Consider the following 17,522-nt stretch of genomic DNA (forward strand, 5'->3'; position numbering starts at 1 on the left):
ATACTCCTGGCAAGGGCCTGACCTCAGCTTGGTGGCTCTCTGCAGCTGGGGCAGCCTAGAAGGAGCTGACAGCTGTCTGGGAGGCTGTTGACCGCACTCCCTGCAGCTGGGCAGCAAATCCTTGAAGGGCGCCCTGGACAGTGCATCTCCATGACTCTCTGGCTGTGCTAAGATCTTTGAATGTATTTAATCTTCCCAATGAGACAGGTACTGTTACTTCACAAATGAGTTAACAGAGGCTTAGAAACGGTAAATAATTTGTCCAGGGTTACCAGTGGATGACTGTGATTGTGATTTATAATAAGAAATATATATGTGGTCTTTGTCCCTGTTTCTGGCACAGAGCTCCTAAAGCCCTTGGAATTTCCTAAGCGATGAGAACAAAAAAGATGTCTTGATGTTTACAAAAACTTCTTTCAGCCATACCTGAGTTTATGTTAATGAGGTGACCAACCACGTGATAAGAGGTTGGAACATTCAGTCTCCCCCACCCCTGCCCCAACCCCCAGAGAAGGGAGAGGGGCTAGAGGTTGAGTTCAATCAGCAGTGGCCAATGATCTAATCAATACTGCCTAGGTAATGAAGCCTCCATAAAATCTCAAAAAGATTCAGAGAGCTTCCAGGTTGGGTAACCAAAATGCTTTCACATGCCACCACATGGGGCCCCAAATTCCACAAGGGTAGAAGCGCCTTTGTTTGAGACCTCACCTTATGTATCTCTCCATCTGGCTGTTGATTCATATTCTTTAATAGCCTTTTGTAATAAACCAGAGCAGGTTTCCTGAGTTCTGTGAGCTGCCCTAGCAAATTAATTGAACCCAAAGAGGGGGTGTGGTAATCTCTGATTTATAGCCAGCCTGTCAGAAGCATAGGTAACAACCTGGACTTGTGATTGGCATCTGAAGCTGGGTAGGCGAGGTCATTCTTGTGGGACTGAGCCCTTAACCTCTGGGATCTGATGCTATCTCCCAGTAGATACTATTAGCACGGAGTTGAATTGTAGGACACCCAGCAGGTGTCCAAGAATTGCTTGATGGTGTGGGGAAAACTCCCCACATCCCTACACAGTGCAGTTGGGTAAAGAACCCCTTTTAATGATGGAGAGAGGCTTTAGCTGGGTGAATCTAATTTTTGCATTCTTCTTTTCCTTTCCTCTTTTTCTGCTCTAGTCCCAATTAGGGCAAGAGTTGGCTGTGATTCTGATCATCCTACCAGATTTATGAAGCGCACACACATACCATGTTGTTTCTTGAAAACTGCAGCTTTTCTGCAAGTTTCATATGAATAATTCCCTTTGATTGTAGGAGCGGACTGGAAGAGAAACTTCCAGAAACCAGAACTGAATTTGTTTTTGTTTTTGTTTACCAGGAGCACCAAATAGAGCTTCTGGGGGTGGGGCCCTTTATAGAATGGACCCAAATCTCAGCTGTCTTTACCAGTTTCCAGGATTAGAAGCGAGCTGCAGGCATCGTCCTGGGCATTAATGAGAGGATGACGGGGGAAGAGGTGAGATTCCTTAGCGCCCTGTTCTGATTCTCTGTCACTGATACTGCATACGGGGTTCTCTGGCGTCAGGCTCCCGCAGGCCCCTCCCTCGTCTCAAAACACCGCTATAGCAAGAGAACATTTCTTCTGGTCCTCCAGAGTCCAGCGAGGAGCCATGGTGGGAAGAGGTGATCCTTCTAGAAAAAAAGCCTCCAAAGTCGGAGTTATGTTCAGAGTCGCTCTTGTCCAGTCTCTGCTCGGTGGGGTGCCCGTGAGGCTGGTAGGGCGCGGGCACTTGGGGAGGCGGGAAAGGGGCGGTGACTCGGGAAGGGGCGGTGACTCGGGGAGGGGTCGCGGAGGGGCCAGGAGCGCGCGCAGTTAGCCCTCTGGGAGAGCCTATCCCGTCCCTACTGGCGCTTCCTCTGCGACGCAGCCTCGGCGCAGGAGCGGAGCGCAGCTCTGCGTCACCGGACCACCGGGGAAGGAGATGCGAGCGACTCCTGCGCTCCAGAGGAAGTGGGCGTGTGGGTACCCGGCCGCGGGGCTCTGGAGCGGGGCGTGTGTCTCGTTTTGCTGCGAACGCTGGATGCCAGGCGCGGGGAACCATCGGTCGGAAAAGTCTCCGGAGTCGGGTCTCCGGAGTCGGGTCCTCGGGGGAAGACGACCGAGCAAGACGGAAAGTCCGCTCTTATCGGATCCTTGCGCCCCCGGTCGAGCCCTGCCTGTCCCACATAACGCTTCCTTCTCCAGCTGTTTCTTGTGCCCAGGCCTTTCATGTCCCCACGTCGGTCCCTGGCGCAGACTCTGGGCCCTTACTGGGCCCGTACTGGCGTCTTCCGCAACGTTGGGAGGAGTCCGGGAACCACGGACCAAGACCTCCCTGTTCCCTTCACCGGGTAAAATCCAGGACGTCCTATTCTTTGAGCTGTGCAAGGACCTCCTCCAACAGCGGGATCCTGCCAGGGGCACCTCTTCAGCGCAGGGAGAAGGACCCCGCAGGAAGCCGGGGGTTCATTTGGTTGATTTTAAGGGAGAAGTCTCATGCCTCCGTCCTGGCCTCACGACCTGGCCTTTGTTCCAAATCTCGGCCCTGCTCGGAAGCCTCCAGAACTCCCAGCCAGGAGGTCTTCACGGCGGCACCAGAGGTGACCAAGGCCCTGGTCCAGAAGAGGGCAGAGCACGGGTGAGGCAGGCCCGCTACGCGTTGGCGTCAGTGCGGGGCTCCTCTGATTTCTCACCTGTACACTGCTGAGAAACGTCCTGGTGTGTGCTGGCGTCTTGCACTTTTGCCGCCAGCGTGCACAAAAGGTCGTCTTGGACCTCCTGGTGGCTCTGCTGGTGATGCCTTGGAAAGCGGCAACCCAGGCAGCTGGCTACTAGCCCTTCGGGGACTTAATGTGACATCTGAGTGGCCTTTGGCATCATGTGCTCCACCACCTTTATCCTGCACTTGTGCCTCAGCAGACCAGCCCCTTCAACTACCAGCAGCATGTGACCCCCAGGGCTGCTTTGGTGGCCGTTGCGGTGACTAAAGGTGACACTTCAGTTTTCCTATCCTTCATCCCTGGCAAATGGAGCAGCTGGCATAGGGCAGAGCCCAGCCTAACAGTACAGAGCTCCCTATCTGGGTTCAAAGATGCACCCCCAGCCTCAGCTGCATCTGTGCAGTAGCCTGCTCAATGGTGGTCATAGTGGTAGCAGGCTGAGGGCCCTCGGAGCCAGGCTGTGTGTGGACAGTGGGGGCCCATGCTCAGCCAGGACCCACGGTCACTTGATTAACATTGTGACATCCTTCCTTCCCCTCATAGGGTAGGGGTTGGGCAAACAGGATGGAGTGGCCCTTTCTGATTTTGTCTACAAATTGTGTTGGGTGGTAGAGAAAGGTCACCACCTAAGGCCGGCAGCAGGACCTGTGATTTTGTGGCCCTGGACCCTGGGGTCCGTGGCTAGAGGAGATCAGGAGAGCCTTTGATCTGGTTCTTTTGGAGCTGGAGTTCCTAGAATGCCTCACCTGTATGCAGGAGGTCCCATCTCCACCAGCCTTATACTGTGCTAGATGCTTTACGTGGGTTACCTCATTATGGATTAATTCATCTTTGAGGCCTCAGTGAGGCCAGAGCTCTTATCCCCATTTCACAGATGAAGAAACTAAAACAGATAGATGGTTAACCAATTTGCTCAGAGTCACACAGCTAACAAGTAGTCAAACCAGTGTTCGAACGGATAGTCTGACCCCAATACTTGCCCTGATGACCACTATGCTATGCTAGGCTAATGGGAGGAGGGAGAGTTTGGGATGGAACGCCTATCTTTTCTGGCTATTTTAATAAATTACTAAGGACTTGCTTCCTTCTTATGTGTTCATGGAGGCATTTACTCATTCTGTACAAAATACAGTCGTATATGTCCTCAGTCTGGCTTTTCTGTTGTTTCACGGGCAGAGATGCATGTTTGCTGTCACTGCGGTGGGTGGATGTTTGGAGCCACCCTCATTCTCACTGGGGACAACTGAGAGCTGGCTTTCTGTGTGTGCAGGGATGGGCCAGCGTGACCCAGTGCAGGCAGGAGACGGGAGGTCTGAGTTCTGGCTCCATCACTGCAGGGAGGTGTGGTGTAAGGAAAGATCCGATGGAATAATTATTTCTGTTTAGCCTGCCTCAAAGGGAGGTGTTGCAAAGAAATGGGAACTTTGTAAATGCTTTTTGAAAGTATCAAGTGCTACATAAATGAAGGGTATCATGAAGGTGGGGTTCTCCAGACTGCCTCCTCTGGAATCAGGGCCACTTCCCGCAGGTGGCTGAGCCATTGTCTTATGAAACCTCAATCTCAAACACAAATCAGGCATCTGCCCTGCTGTGGCCTGACCCCCTCCCTACTTGGGTCTTTGAGCTGGGCTCTGGAAGGGGAGGAAAGGTTGAACTGGCTCTGCCGTTATTTAGCTGTTTGAGCTTGAGCAAGTCACTTAACCTCTCTACTTTAATGTCTTCATCTGTAAAATGAGGATGACAATTGTACCACCACATAGCACGGTTGTGAGCAATGAGTTAAATTATGCAGAGGGCATAGAGGGTGCCTGGTACAGAGTAAGCCAATTCAACACGTGTTAGCTCTCAGACCCTTATGTAGGCCTTGTTGTCCTCCAGACAGGTCCATCCAGGGACCTTCTGAGTTCATTGTGGAACTCTCCTCTCTTGCCGGTGGGCGACTGTGTGGGATGTCCTAAGAGATGTGTAAAGCAGAGTTTGTGTTTTGTTTTGTTTCACGTAGTGCTTGTATCTGGATAGACCGTCACATGCTTTTCTATACCTCTCTGTGTCTGTGCCCCTCTGCAGGGTTTTGCTGATACACATTAGATTAAAAATGAACACTAAGATCCTCATAATCAAATATTGACTAATAAATTATGTAAAGACATTTTAAAGAATTAAGCAAATAAGAGTCTAGATTTTCATTAGAAATTCTTAATTTTCACCCAGTTCTCTTAGGACAGATCATCTGCAATCTATTGCAAATTCACTTGTAAGGGTGGGCTGGGCGGGATCATGTGATTGTCCTTTAAAAAATATTATACATTTTTCCTGTCTTTTTTTCCTTTTCTTTTTTTGCTTTATATCTTTATTAAGGCAAAGAGACACAATTTTTCTTTTGCTATCCTTTACCTCTTTTTCTTTGTTTGTACTTTATGTTGGATAGAGTTTTTATATTATTATTATTTTCCTGTGACGATTTGAAAGCTACAGATTATATTTCTAGTCTTTCAGCGGTTACCTTCAAATTTTTAGCATATGGATTTAACTATACATTTTTCTAACAAATTCTAAAATTCTTCCTTATCTCTCTCTTTTCCCTTTCAACAATTTGAAGATGTTCTAGCTATGCATTGAATACCACCCCCTGCCCATCTTTTTACTGTTGGCTTCAGTTTGGCTTGAGAAAAATAAATGTTTTATTATGGCAGATTTCAACCATACACAATAATGAGGAGAATAGTGTACCTATCACCCAGTTTCAATAATGATCAGCATTTTGCCAATCTTGTTTCACCTGTAATTCCTCACTTCTCCCCTCCCCAACATATTTTAAAGCAAATCTAAGACATCATACCATTTCATCCATACACACTTTAGTATGAAAAAACAGATGAAAAACATAACTACAGTAACAATAAACACACCGGAAAAATAAGAACAGTCCTTCATATCGTCTAGTACCCAGCCTGTATTCAGATTTCCCTGACTTTATCAAACATGTCCAATAGTAAATTGGTTTGTCCGAATCTGGCTCTACGAAGGCCCATCTCTTGCATTTGACTGACAAGTCTTTTCTTAGCATTAGTAGTTCTTTTGTTTTCTTGGGTTTTTTTTTTTTTTTTTTTTCATGTAGTAGAGTTTTGGTTTGTAAAGTTCTTTTGTGGGTGGTTTTTCCTCTTTCTTTGAGCTCACTCATCCTTGCCTGGTGTTTCTGTGCTTACCCCCACCCCTGCCCCAGGACACCCAGTTAAGAACCAGGTTTTTTCTTGGCAGCTAAGAGCCATGTCGTTATTGGGGTTACCGTTGACCCAGTTGGCTAGCAGGTGGCTTGCCCAAGGAATTCTTCACAAGGTAACATCTTTGGTCTTTTACCTTCTGGAAGAAGCCATAGATAGCTCCTCGGGGTGGTCAAATGTAGCTTTATTCTGTGTAACTGCATGAATGGGGACACTCCCCCTCTATCTCTAGCTTTAAGTAGTTGGGTGGCTTTGATCACCTCCTCGCATGGGGCGCTTTTATTCCTTTTTAATCCACCTGGACTGAAACCCCAGAGGCCTCTGCTGGTTTCCAGACCAGCGCCCAGCCGGCTCGCAGCCTCAGCCACGAGCGCGATCATTCACTGCACAGTGTTTCTCAGGCACAGTGACCATGTTTTGAGCCCAGCTATGTCTTTCCCATCTACCTGCTTTTGTAAAACCATACCAAGTCGCTTGGAAGTCCGCTCACGTGATGTCCCACCTCAGGGAACATCAGGTACTGGGAGATCTTTTTACTCATTCATTCATGCATTCATTCAACAAATGATTATTTAATGCCCACCAGGTGCCAAGCACTGTGCTTCTCTTCCTGTAACACCTCCTGGCTTCTGCCTCTCCAGGAAGCTGCAAGCGCTTTTGTGCTCCTTGGCCTCAGGGAGGTTGGTCTTTCAAAGCCTGGGCAGCTGTTGCCTGCTAGTCACTGACCTTCCTGAATTCTGTTCTCCTAGAGTTTGAGCGCCTTTAGGAGATTCTACCAGGAGTCCTGGAGAGGAGAGGGAATCGTATTTGCAGGAGAAAGAGTAGAGGAAAATTTGGGGAAACAGAAAAGAGATGGGGTCTGTGGATCCTAGCATCAGTGAGGACCCATCCCCCAAGTCATTGGCAAAGACTTCAAAGGAAATGGGTTGTGTGTTTCACCGGGGGGAGGCTGGATGCAGGCCCCAGGTTTCTAGTCTCAGCATAGATTCCTGTGCCCCGTCCATGACACAGAAGCAGAGAGCCCCCCAGAATCCACGGGACCACTATGGGCTTAGACAGTGAGGGTCTTCGAGGCAACCACTTCCAGTAGGTTCCGTGTGAAAGTAACCAGAGTGAAAAATCTCAACTGGTTATAGTTCTTAAACACACACAAAACAGAGCAGCCAGAAAAGAGCCAGAGGAGGAGCATCGTAGGCAGATGGAACAGCCATTGCCAAGCTCTTGAGTCAGCAAAGAACTTGTCATGGAGGAACAGAAAGGAGGCCAGCATGGCTGGGATGTAATGGACAAGGAGGAGGGTACCCAGTAGTGAGGTGGAGTTTTGCTAAGGTGAGGCAGTTCAAGCACCCAGGGCACAAAGCTTAAGGAGGCACTTGCTCTCAGGTTCATGGCTCCCTGCCTCACCCTAGTCCAGGCCTGGAGAAGGCCAGATCACTTAGAGCCTGGTAATAAGTTATTTTAATACATTGGGGAGCCATTAAAGGATTTTATGCGGTGGAGAGGATGATGTGATTAGGTTCACCTTTGGACAGATCACTCTGGTAACTTGTTATGGGAGAGCTTCAAGACAATCCCACAAAAGGCGACTGAGGACCATGGCCCTGTCATTACCAAGTCTTAATATTCATTTTTCCTCTTGTCCCCCAGATCCCATTGTGGCAACAGGCTCTGATGCATGGTGGTGCTTGGGCCTGGGGAAGACAGATCTGGCTTTGGAGGTGGGTGTGTAAACATCTGCAAAGTCACGTCAGTTAAGGAGTCCCTGGTAGGAGCTTGGGGGTTGAGATGAGGACAGGCCTGAGCCCCGCAGCTCACGGGCCAGACTCCTCCGCTATCCCGAACCCCATCTGGATTCCTGTTACTCTGGCCCTTTAAGATGGACATATATACACTACCAAACATAGGGTGGAGAGCTAGTGGGAAGCAGCCGCATGTCACAGGGAGATCAGTTCGGTGCTTTGTGACCACCTAGAGGGGCGAGATAGGGAGGGTGGGAGGGAGGGAGACGCAAGAGGGAAGAGATATGGGAACATATGTATATGTATAACTGATTCACTTTGTTGTAAAGCAGAAACTAACACACCATTGTAAAACAGTTATACTCCAATAAAGATGTTAAAAAAAAAAGAAATATGAAATTGATACTGCAGTGCAATGCTAGGGCACTTGCAAAAGTAGATATGACAGATGGTTCCAAGACGGTAAGAAACAGAGTGAGAAAAAGACAGAGTAATTGAAATGAAGAAATAAACACCAATAAAACATAACCTCTGTGGCGCGGCTTATAGAAATATTTCTTTCAGATGCTATTAATAGAACTTCTGGTGATTCTTTGGGAACTTAGGTAGTTTTATTGCTTATCATTATGTGGCTAGCTTTCATACAGCAATGTAAAAGTTGAGTTTAAATGAATCTCCATTGTTAATTTTCGCACAGATAAGTTTTGATTTAAGAAGTTTCTCTAAAACAGTCTTATTATTTTTTTTTCTAATTTAGTAAAATTTACTAGTTTACATTTAAAAAAAAACAAAAAAAAGAAAGGAGCTAGAACTCAGGCTAGCCTGAGGCTATGGTCTCCTGGGAACCAAAGGACAACAAAGGCATCAGAGATTTGCAGGGTAGGGACAGATGCCAATCTGGTAGACCAAGGACTGGGGGTGGATTTCTCCTTTCTGTCTTCCTCTGGCCCTGCCATCACCTTTTCCAGCCCTGGCTCTTCTCCATACATTCTTGCTTACAGGAGTTTCTTAGTTGATTCTCTTGAATTTTTAGGTGAAAAAAAAAAATCAAATATTCTGCAAACAATGATACTTTGGTCTCATCAAATTTCCAAACTTTCCAGTTTTTCTTTCATACTTTCACCAAGTTGCTTTTGCTAGTCCCTGTAGAAAATAGGTGGGAAAACAGGCATTAGAACATATCCCTGCCCTGTCCTGAAATTGATGTGGCATCTTTCCTGTCTCCCCAGTAAGCTGGATTTGGTGTTTTGACTATTTCATTCAGACCCTTAAATGAACTTGCACAGAGTTGTTCTAGGTGTGGATCTGAGAGTACATAATGATATTTTGCTTTTTGAATCAATTTTAATGTTTGTAATATAATTGAGTCTATCCCATTTATGGGTTTGCTACAAAAGCTTTACTTAGTGTTACTTCCTTCACCTCTTTTTTGTCTATTTTAAGCGTTTCCCCCCGTATTATATTTTACTATATAGTCAGTGTTTCTTTATTAATCGTTGTCCCCAGCCTCTGCCAGTTATTTGGAAAAATAATTCTTACTGACTTTGCTGCAGGTATATGCCCTTCCTGAACACTTTATTATTTTTTTAAATTATTTTATTTATTTATTTATTTTTGGCTGCGCTGCGTGGCTTGTGGGATCTTAGGTCCCTGACCAGGAATCGAACCTGGGCCCCTGGCAGTGGAAGCTCGGAGTCCTAACCACTGGACAACCAGGGAATTCCCCTGCACATGTTAGAATGCGTTCTGGGGTTCCTGTCCTAAGCTATAGTGATTTAAAAAATGCTTTTATTTTTACATTCCATAGCCCTCCTTTCAAGAATTATATTTGCATACCATTTTGTTGCTGGGATTATTTCAATTAATTGAATAGTTAAGCAAATTAAGTATTCATCACAGAGTTTTTTTCTTAGGACATCACAGTGTGTGAGTCAGTCATTTTAATTCATCCCTTGGTTTGTCTGGATTATGCCTTCTAGTAGCTTCCCAAGAAGGATAATGAATGTCAAAGCATAACTTAGAAAGTTAGTGAGTTGAATAACTAACTCACCAGTACACCAGAGACCCAGTCTGGGCAATCTGTTCTGGAATAGATTGACTAGGTCATTAGAGAAAACAATTTAATTTATTTGTGGATTTTCCAAAAAGTCTTGAGATTTAAGTTGTGTAGCTCAATGGGACAGGCTGTCTGTAAACACTGTCTGCCAGTGGCCTCTGGCGTCTCCACTTGAGACAGGCCAGGATGGCTCCACCTCCCTCAGCAGAATTTCTATGCGACTCCAGAGTCATCGCAGGTTTAAAAACACCTTCCTGTTGCCGTCACAGTTTATAGAATTTTCTTGTCTTAATATTTTCCCATTAAAAGTCTACAGGTAATGGGACTTCCCTGACAGTATAGTGGTTAAGACTCTGCACTTCCACTGCAGGGGGCGTGGGTTCGATCCCTGGTCAGAGAATTAAGATCCCGCATGCCACGCAGCAGGTCCAAAAAAAAAAAGGTTTACAGGTATTGTTTCATTTTCTTCTAGCATATGAGTTGCTAGATACTTTGGTCTCATCAAATTTCCAAACTTTCCAGTTTTTCTTTCATTCTTTCACCAAGTTGCTTTGGTGCTTGCATCTGCAAGCCACTTGAATTTTCTCTTTGTATTCTACCTAAATAGAGTTTTTTTTTCAATGCCCAGAGAAAATAATTTTACCACCATCTGTATCAGGCATCTGGTTATCTATCTATCTATTTCTGGAATTCAGTAAACTAATCTGTAGATTCACATTTTTCTTTGTTTCAACAAAATATTGTTGCATTTTTTTTTGTTCCAATAGCTTTGTTTCCTTCCTCAGGTTTATTAATTAGCCATGTGTTGGATCTACAGTGCAGGTTTTTGTATTTATATTTTCTGTAACTGTTTTAATCTCTCTGGTTTTTCTTGGAATTCCATGTAGTTTTGTGTAGTTTTCTATGACTGTCTTTTTATTCACAAAAGATTTCTTATAGTTATTTAGATTTTAAGTTATATTAGTTTATGAAAGTAACATTTAAATATCTAGTTTTCATTAAATTTTAAAATTTAATTTATAAATATTGTAATGTTATTAATGTATCTAATATACTTTATAGAAAATGAAAACAACTTTGATAAACTCAAAATGACAGAACAAATTTATTTCTCTTATACATCTGGTTCCAGTTTTACTCATATTTATGAAGTTATTAAACATTTAATTTGCATTTTATAAATTTGATATATTTGATTTTCCTTTTTCATTAGTTGCAAACATCTTTTTAAATTTAAATTTTTATTTTTTTGGCCACACCACGTGGCTTGCGGGATCTTAATTCCCTGACCAGGGATTGAACCCAGGCCATGGCAGTGAAAGGACCGAGTCCTAACCACTGGACTGCCAGGGAATTCCCTAATTACAAATGCTTATTGAGCAAGTTGTAGAGTCACTTGCAATTATAAGAAATAATACAGGGAGATCCCATGTACCCTTTATCTAGTTTCATTCAATGGCAACAATTACAGTACAATATCACGTCCAGAATACTGACGTTGATAAAATCTACCTATCTTATTCATATTTTCTCAATTTTACTTATACTGGTGTGTGTGTATTTAGTTATATATAACAGTATTATATGTATAGGTTCCCATATCCAACACCACAGTCAAGATGTAGAACACAAGGATTCCTCTTACAGTTCTTTTTAGTCACACTCATCTCCCTCCCACCTCCTCTCCCCTCTTCACCTTTTGTTCCCCACTTCAGCTGCTAATTTGTTCTGTTTCTAAAATTGTGTCATTTCAAAAAGTTTATATAAATGAAATAGACTAAGTAACTTATGGATTGGATTTTTTCACTAAGTTGTCAAGTATATGTGTGCAAAGTTGTTTATTGTATTTCTTTATTATATTCTTGATGTCTGTAGGGTCTGTAGTGATATCCTCTGTTTCATTTCTGATTTTAATAATTTGTGTTTTCTCTCTCTTTTGCTATATAATTTTTGTTAGAGGTTTATCAATTTTATTGATCTTTGTATTATTGATTTTCTCTATTTTTCTGTTGTCCATTTCATGGTGCTTATACGTTTAGGATTATTATGTCTTCTTGGTGAACTGACCCTTTTATCATTATATAATATTCCTCTCTGTCACAGGTAATTTTCTTTGCTCTGAAGTCTACCTTATCTGAAAATAATAAAGCCATACCGGCTTTCCTTTGAAGCATGATAGATCTTTTTCGATTTTTTTACTTTTAACCTGCCTATATTTTTATATTTGAAGTAAGCGGCTTTCAAATAGCATATACTTGAGTCATGTTTTTAAACTGACATCTCTGTCTTTTAATTGGTATGTCTAGAACATTTACATTTGGTATAATTATTGATATGTTAGTGTCTAAGTCTGCTGTTTTATTTTCTGTTTGTTCTCACTGCTTTTCATTTCCCTGTTTTCTTTTTTCTGCCTACATGAGGGTTACCTGAACATTTTCTTTAGAATTCTGTTTTGATATATCTGTAGTATTTTTTTTTTAAGTCTCTCAATACAGCAATTTTTACTGGTTGCTCTGGGTATTACATAACCCATGACAGTCTTCTGTTATTGTCATTTTACCATTTTGAGTGAAGTATATACACCTTACCTTCCTTTACATCTTTTTACCCTCCTCCATTTATAATTGTCTTAAATATTTTCTCTACATACATTTAGAACATATTGGATAGTATTAGAGTTTGCTTCAGCCATTAAACATAATATAAAGGATTCAAGAGAAGAAAAGTTTATCATGTTACTTACATCTTTGCTTATTGTGTTCTTTCTTCCTTCCTGATGTTCCAAAATTCTTTCTTTCATTGTTTCCTTTCTGTGTAGAGAACTTCTTATGGCCCTTCTTTCAGGCTAGGTCTCCTGGCAACCAGTCTCTTAAAATTCCTTCATCTGAGAGTGTCTTGATTTCTTCTTTATTCCTGAAGTATTTTTTCACTGGATATGTGATTCTGGATTCACAATTCTTTTCTTTCAGCATTTGAAAAAAGTTTTTTGTCCTTCTCTTTTCTGACAAGAAATCCACTGTTATTCAAACAGTTTTCCCCCTTTAGGTAAGATAAGATTTTTTTTTTCTGGCTGCTTTCAAAATTTCCTTTGTTTTTAGTTTTCAGAAATTTAATAATGTTATGTCTTGGCTTGGATTTCTGTGGTTTTGTTCTTTTGTTGTTGTTGTTGTTCCTTGGAACTGGAGGTCCATAGCTGGTCTCCTTCTTTTCTCCACCTTTCAGAATCTCCTTATGTTTGTTTTATATATAATGTCTAGGGATTTTAGTTGTATTTAGTGGAAGGAATTAGAAAAGTGTGTTTACTCTATCTTCCTGGAAGTCCTGATTTTCTTCTTACATATATCAAATGGATGCTTCAGCAAGCTATGAAGCAAAACCTTCCTGTGTGCTGTATCTAAACAACTCTTGTTGATCTTCAAATACTGTGACTCCAGTTCTCTTTAATATTATAATACTGTTTACAAACTTAGTTAAATACTCTTACATCTGCCCATTGAAAATTGTAAGTCTGAGATCCATTTCATTTTTTAAATTGGAATCACCACCTAATGTATTAGATTCTCTAATGCATATGTCAAAACTATGTAAACATTACAAGGACTTTTGATAACAAACATGAACGGGATATTCTTAAACTTAACCTTAAACGTTGAGAGAACAGTTGGCTAGCTCATGCAAGCTGAGGTTACCGGTAGACAGTTTAATACCTGTAATACCATCTCAGATTGCTTAGAGTGAGGAGATGTGAAATTGGGACGTAGACTCCAGAGCTGTGGGTGACCCCGGTGATCCTACTCATAGCAAGGAAAGGTGCACTGGATGGTAATTTAGGGTCACTATGGTAGCAGGGGACTCTAGGTCCTTCCCTTCAGATGGGACTGTTGGCAACACCCTGTCCCCTGCATGCAGTCCTTTCATCATCACTCAATCATTCCTCCTGTTTCAGGTAAAACTCTACAGCACACACATAGCATGCTTTTCTAACTGATTGGATTCATCTAGTTTGTTTAATGCCTGACTTCTGTGTCTGGCTGTTGGCCACAGCATCAATTCTCATGACATTCTAAAGATGGAAGATCTTAGTCAGGGGGTGTTCAGGAGCATGGACGTGACAGTCAGGCTAGATCTGGATTAGAGTGAGTTCCAACTCTGCATGTAGTAGCTGGTTCCTTGGCTAAACCTCAGGTTATTCCCCTGCAATAAGGGTAACAATCTCCATCTGAAGGGGCTGCTGCAAAAATTAAATCCATGCCATTTATATGGAAAATTTTGTGTAAATAGTAGTTATCTTCATTTTCATAAGGCTTTACTCTTTGTCACTGATTTGTTTTCAACTTTGTTGACTCCAGTTTTTGCTGCTTCTGTGATGAACACGATTGCCTCTTTTATGTCTTTCCATGCCTCTGACAGTTCACTTTCATGTCATTGTTGGTTTACCCATTGTGACATGGAAATCAGACTTTCTTTGATTTCCTTGAGAATGTGAAGTAGTTATTAACTGAAATTTCTTCTCTTTTCTCAAGAGAACTTTCCCATATACCCTTATCTTCTTTTACTTATTATGCTTTCTTTGTTGTTGTTTGTTTTTGCTGTAGACATTCTGCATATCCTGCTGCTTTTTGTTCTGCTTGTTTATCTCTGACTGGGCCCATTCAACGCTTACCTGGTATTTGTCCCCAAAGCGTGTTGGTAGATGTGCCTTGATTTCCTTCCCCATTTATCTTGGCATCTCTTGGTAACCTCCACCCACAAGTGGAGGCCTTCGTGCTGATACTTTTTTTTCTGTCCAGCCTCCAAGTTATCTGAAGAAGGTGTGGTGGAAACTGGGTTCATGGGCAGCCTCCCTCTGAGAGCTTTGTTTCTGAGTCTCTCTGAATGTGCTGAAGTCCTCTCTCACGGCCCAGCTCTCAAGAGGTGTGTGTATGGCTTGTGTCCTGGGTTTTTGGTTGGTTCCTTCATCTTGGGGAGAGATGGCCACTCTGCTGAGAAAGTTGGGCCTTTGTTTTCTAAGTAGCAAGCATATCCTTCCAGGTTGTGTGTGGTCCATAGCTGCTAGGTGGTCTTGCCTCTCAGCCTCACCCTAACCCTAACCACCCATCATGGAAGCCTGGTCAGATAAATGGTACCATTGTGTGCCCCCTCAGAGTTCTCTCAGGCCTAATTCCACTTCAGTTAAGCCAGTGTGGAATGTGGGTGGGGCTGGTGGAGTCAGAATCCAAATGGGTGTCCCTATTCTTCCTGCTGCCTTTTGCCCTCTACACCCCCAGGGGCCGGATGCCCCTCCAGGCCGGAGGCTGGGGCAGGGGACCTGTTAGGCCTTCAGAATCTCTTCTTAACAACCAGGGCTGAAAAGGAGACTCATGACTCACCTCCCTGAGTTCTCTTTGCACTTGGTGTTGTCTTTATTCTAGATCGTTTTTATTCTTGAAAAACTATCCAGAAAGATAGTTTTTGTAAATGTGATATAATACCACCATCTTTTTAAAGAAATACTCTGGAAAAAACTGCAAGAGAGCAAAATGCATCTTAATTTTTCTTCATTTTTCTGTTCCCAGCTTTTCCTACCTGGCCTTTTGAGGGACACTCTCCCTGTGACCTTGCCCATAGACTACTGCAGGGCCCACTCAGACTGTCCCACCCCTGTACTAAAACCTGGGTCTTCAATGCTGTTAACTCAGGGGACCGCTTGATTCAGGATGATCAAAGGCTTACATTTCAGCACCTTTCAGGGAAGAGGAGGATTTCAATCCTGATCTCCTGGATTATAATAGCCCATCCTACACTGTCTGATGGGAAGAATTTCAAACCCTATTTAAGGTGGGTGCTGGAGTCATTTTTAGATGTAGCAAGGTAGTATAATTTGATGGCCTGCAAATCACCATTCTAGTGTCTACCCCGCCCTGTTACCCAAAGGCTAGTACACCTTGTCAGTGACCCTTTGGTGTGAGTTGGACCTCTTTGCAGGTTCCATCAATAAGGGTCAAGGAAGGGCAGCGGTGGTCAAAGGGTGATGAAATTCTTGGTGTCCAGAAACTTCCTATTTATTCCTCTTTTACGTTCCTAGGGAGGGGGACAATGAACCGGAAAAATCTGTTATCCCCACGACCTAGCATATAGGAGCCACCTCAAAGTATTTGCCAAACTTAATTGATCCTAGGAGACAGTGTGCTCTCAGGGGCAAAACAATCAAGAACACGCCTCTGCCGTTGCTGCCATGCCTCCTCCGGGCCGCATGGTGGCGCTGCGGCTCCGCCGAGGCCCGGGTGGTTTCGGGCTCCGGGGCGCGCAGGCTTCTGGGGACCCTCAGAGCTGCGGCGGCGACGCACGGGTCGGCTGCGGTGAGTGCGGCGGGCGGGTCTGGGGGCGGGTCGCCCCGCTTGCTGGCTCGCGGACGGCCTCGCGCTCCCCCCGGGCCTCTCGCTTCAGGGCCGGGGAGTGTCGATCGCGCCGTCTGAGCAGGCCCGAGGCGGCGGCGCGCGAGCCCGGGGACAGCGAAAGCGACCGCAGCGGGGGCCGGGAGACCCCTCGCTGCCCCGCTGCTGCCCTGCCTGGCGACCCTGGCCACGTCCCTTCCCCGCCTAGGAGCCCGGCTCCTCTCCGATCGGAGGAGAGACCTTGGCCTTGGTCGAGGGTGGGCCCGGGGCGCGCTCTGATCGCGGCCGTGTCCGTTGCCCCGCAGGTTCTCCCACCTGTCACCCTGGCCCTTCTCTGCTTGGACGGCGTCTTCCTCTCCTCAGGCGAGAATGACTTCGTGCACCGCATCCAGGAGGAGCTGGACCGCTTCCTGCTGCAGAAGCAGCTGTCAAAGTAAGCTGGTGTGATGGTGGCGTCGGGCTCTGGGCTGCCTTCGCCCACTCTGCTGCTGAAAAGGTCAGGGTTCGCCCGGAGCCTCCTGTGCCCCATTGCCCAGTGGTGCATCCAGAGTAACGGGCTCACAGCTGGCTCTGACCTTGGCCTTTAGGTTTAATAATCTGCTCTCAGGCCTCTCCCAGCTGCATCTTTCTTCTTTAAAAATTTTTTAATTATCTATTTTATACATATTAGTGTATATATGTCAATCCCAATCTTCCAGTCCGTATCCCGCCCCCCCCACTTGGTGTCCATACGTTTGTTCTCTACATTTGTGTCTCTATTTCTGCCTTGCAAACCGGTTCATCTGTACCGTTTTTCTAGATTACACATATATAGGTTAATATACGATATTTGTTTTTCTCTTTCTGACTTACTTCACGCTGTATGACAGTCTCTACATCCATCCACGTCTCTACAAATGACCCAATTTCATTCCTTTTTATGGCTGAGTAATATTCCATTGTATATATGTACCACATCTTCTTTATCCATTCGTCTGTTGATGGGCATTTAGGTTGCTTCCATGACCTGGTAAACGGTGCTGCAATGAACATTGAAGTGCATGTGTCTTTTTGAATTATGGTTTTCTCTGGGTATATGCCCAGTAGTGGGATTGCTGGGTCATATGGTAGTTCTATTTTTAGTTTTTTAAGGACCCTCCATACCATTCTCCATAGTGGCTGTATCAATTTACATTCCTACCAACAGTGTGCAAGAGGGTTCCCTTTTCTCCTCACCCTCTCCAGCATTTGCTGTTTGTAGATTTTCTGATGATGCCCATTCTTTTTGTTTTTGTTTTTGTTTTTGTTTTTGCGTTATGCGGGCCTCTCACTGTTGTGGCCTCTCTCGTTGCGGAGCACAGGCTCCGGACGCGCAGGCTCAGCGGCCATGGCTCACGGGCCCA

General features: G+C 44.4%; 1 protein-coding gene across 1 annotated transcript in view; it reads left to right on the forward strand.

Moving 5' to 3' along the window:
- The first annotated feature begins 15,980 nt into the window (after positions 1-15,980).
- The window catches only part of R3HCC1 (R3H domain and coiled-coil containing 1), a 9,732-nt gene continuing 8,190 nt past the window's right edge, over positions 15,981-17,522 (forward strand). The window contains 3 exon segments of the mRNA XM_024130896.3: positions 15,981-16,030; positions 16,032-16,104; positions 16,446-16,573. Coding sequence (XP_023986664.1) covers positions 15,981-16,030; positions 16,032-16,104; positions 16,446-16,573 — 251 coding nt within the window.

The sequence above is a fragment of the Physeter macrocephalus genome, unplaced genomic scaffold (assembly GCF_002837175.3).
Source record: "Physeter macrocephalus isolate SW-GA unplaced genomic scaffold, ASM283717v5 random_707, whole genome shotgun sequence".
In the NCBI taxonomy this organism is placed as follows: domain Eukaryota; kingdom Metazoa; phylum Chordata; class Mammalia; order Artiodactyla; family Physeteridae; genus Physeter; species Physeter macrocephalus.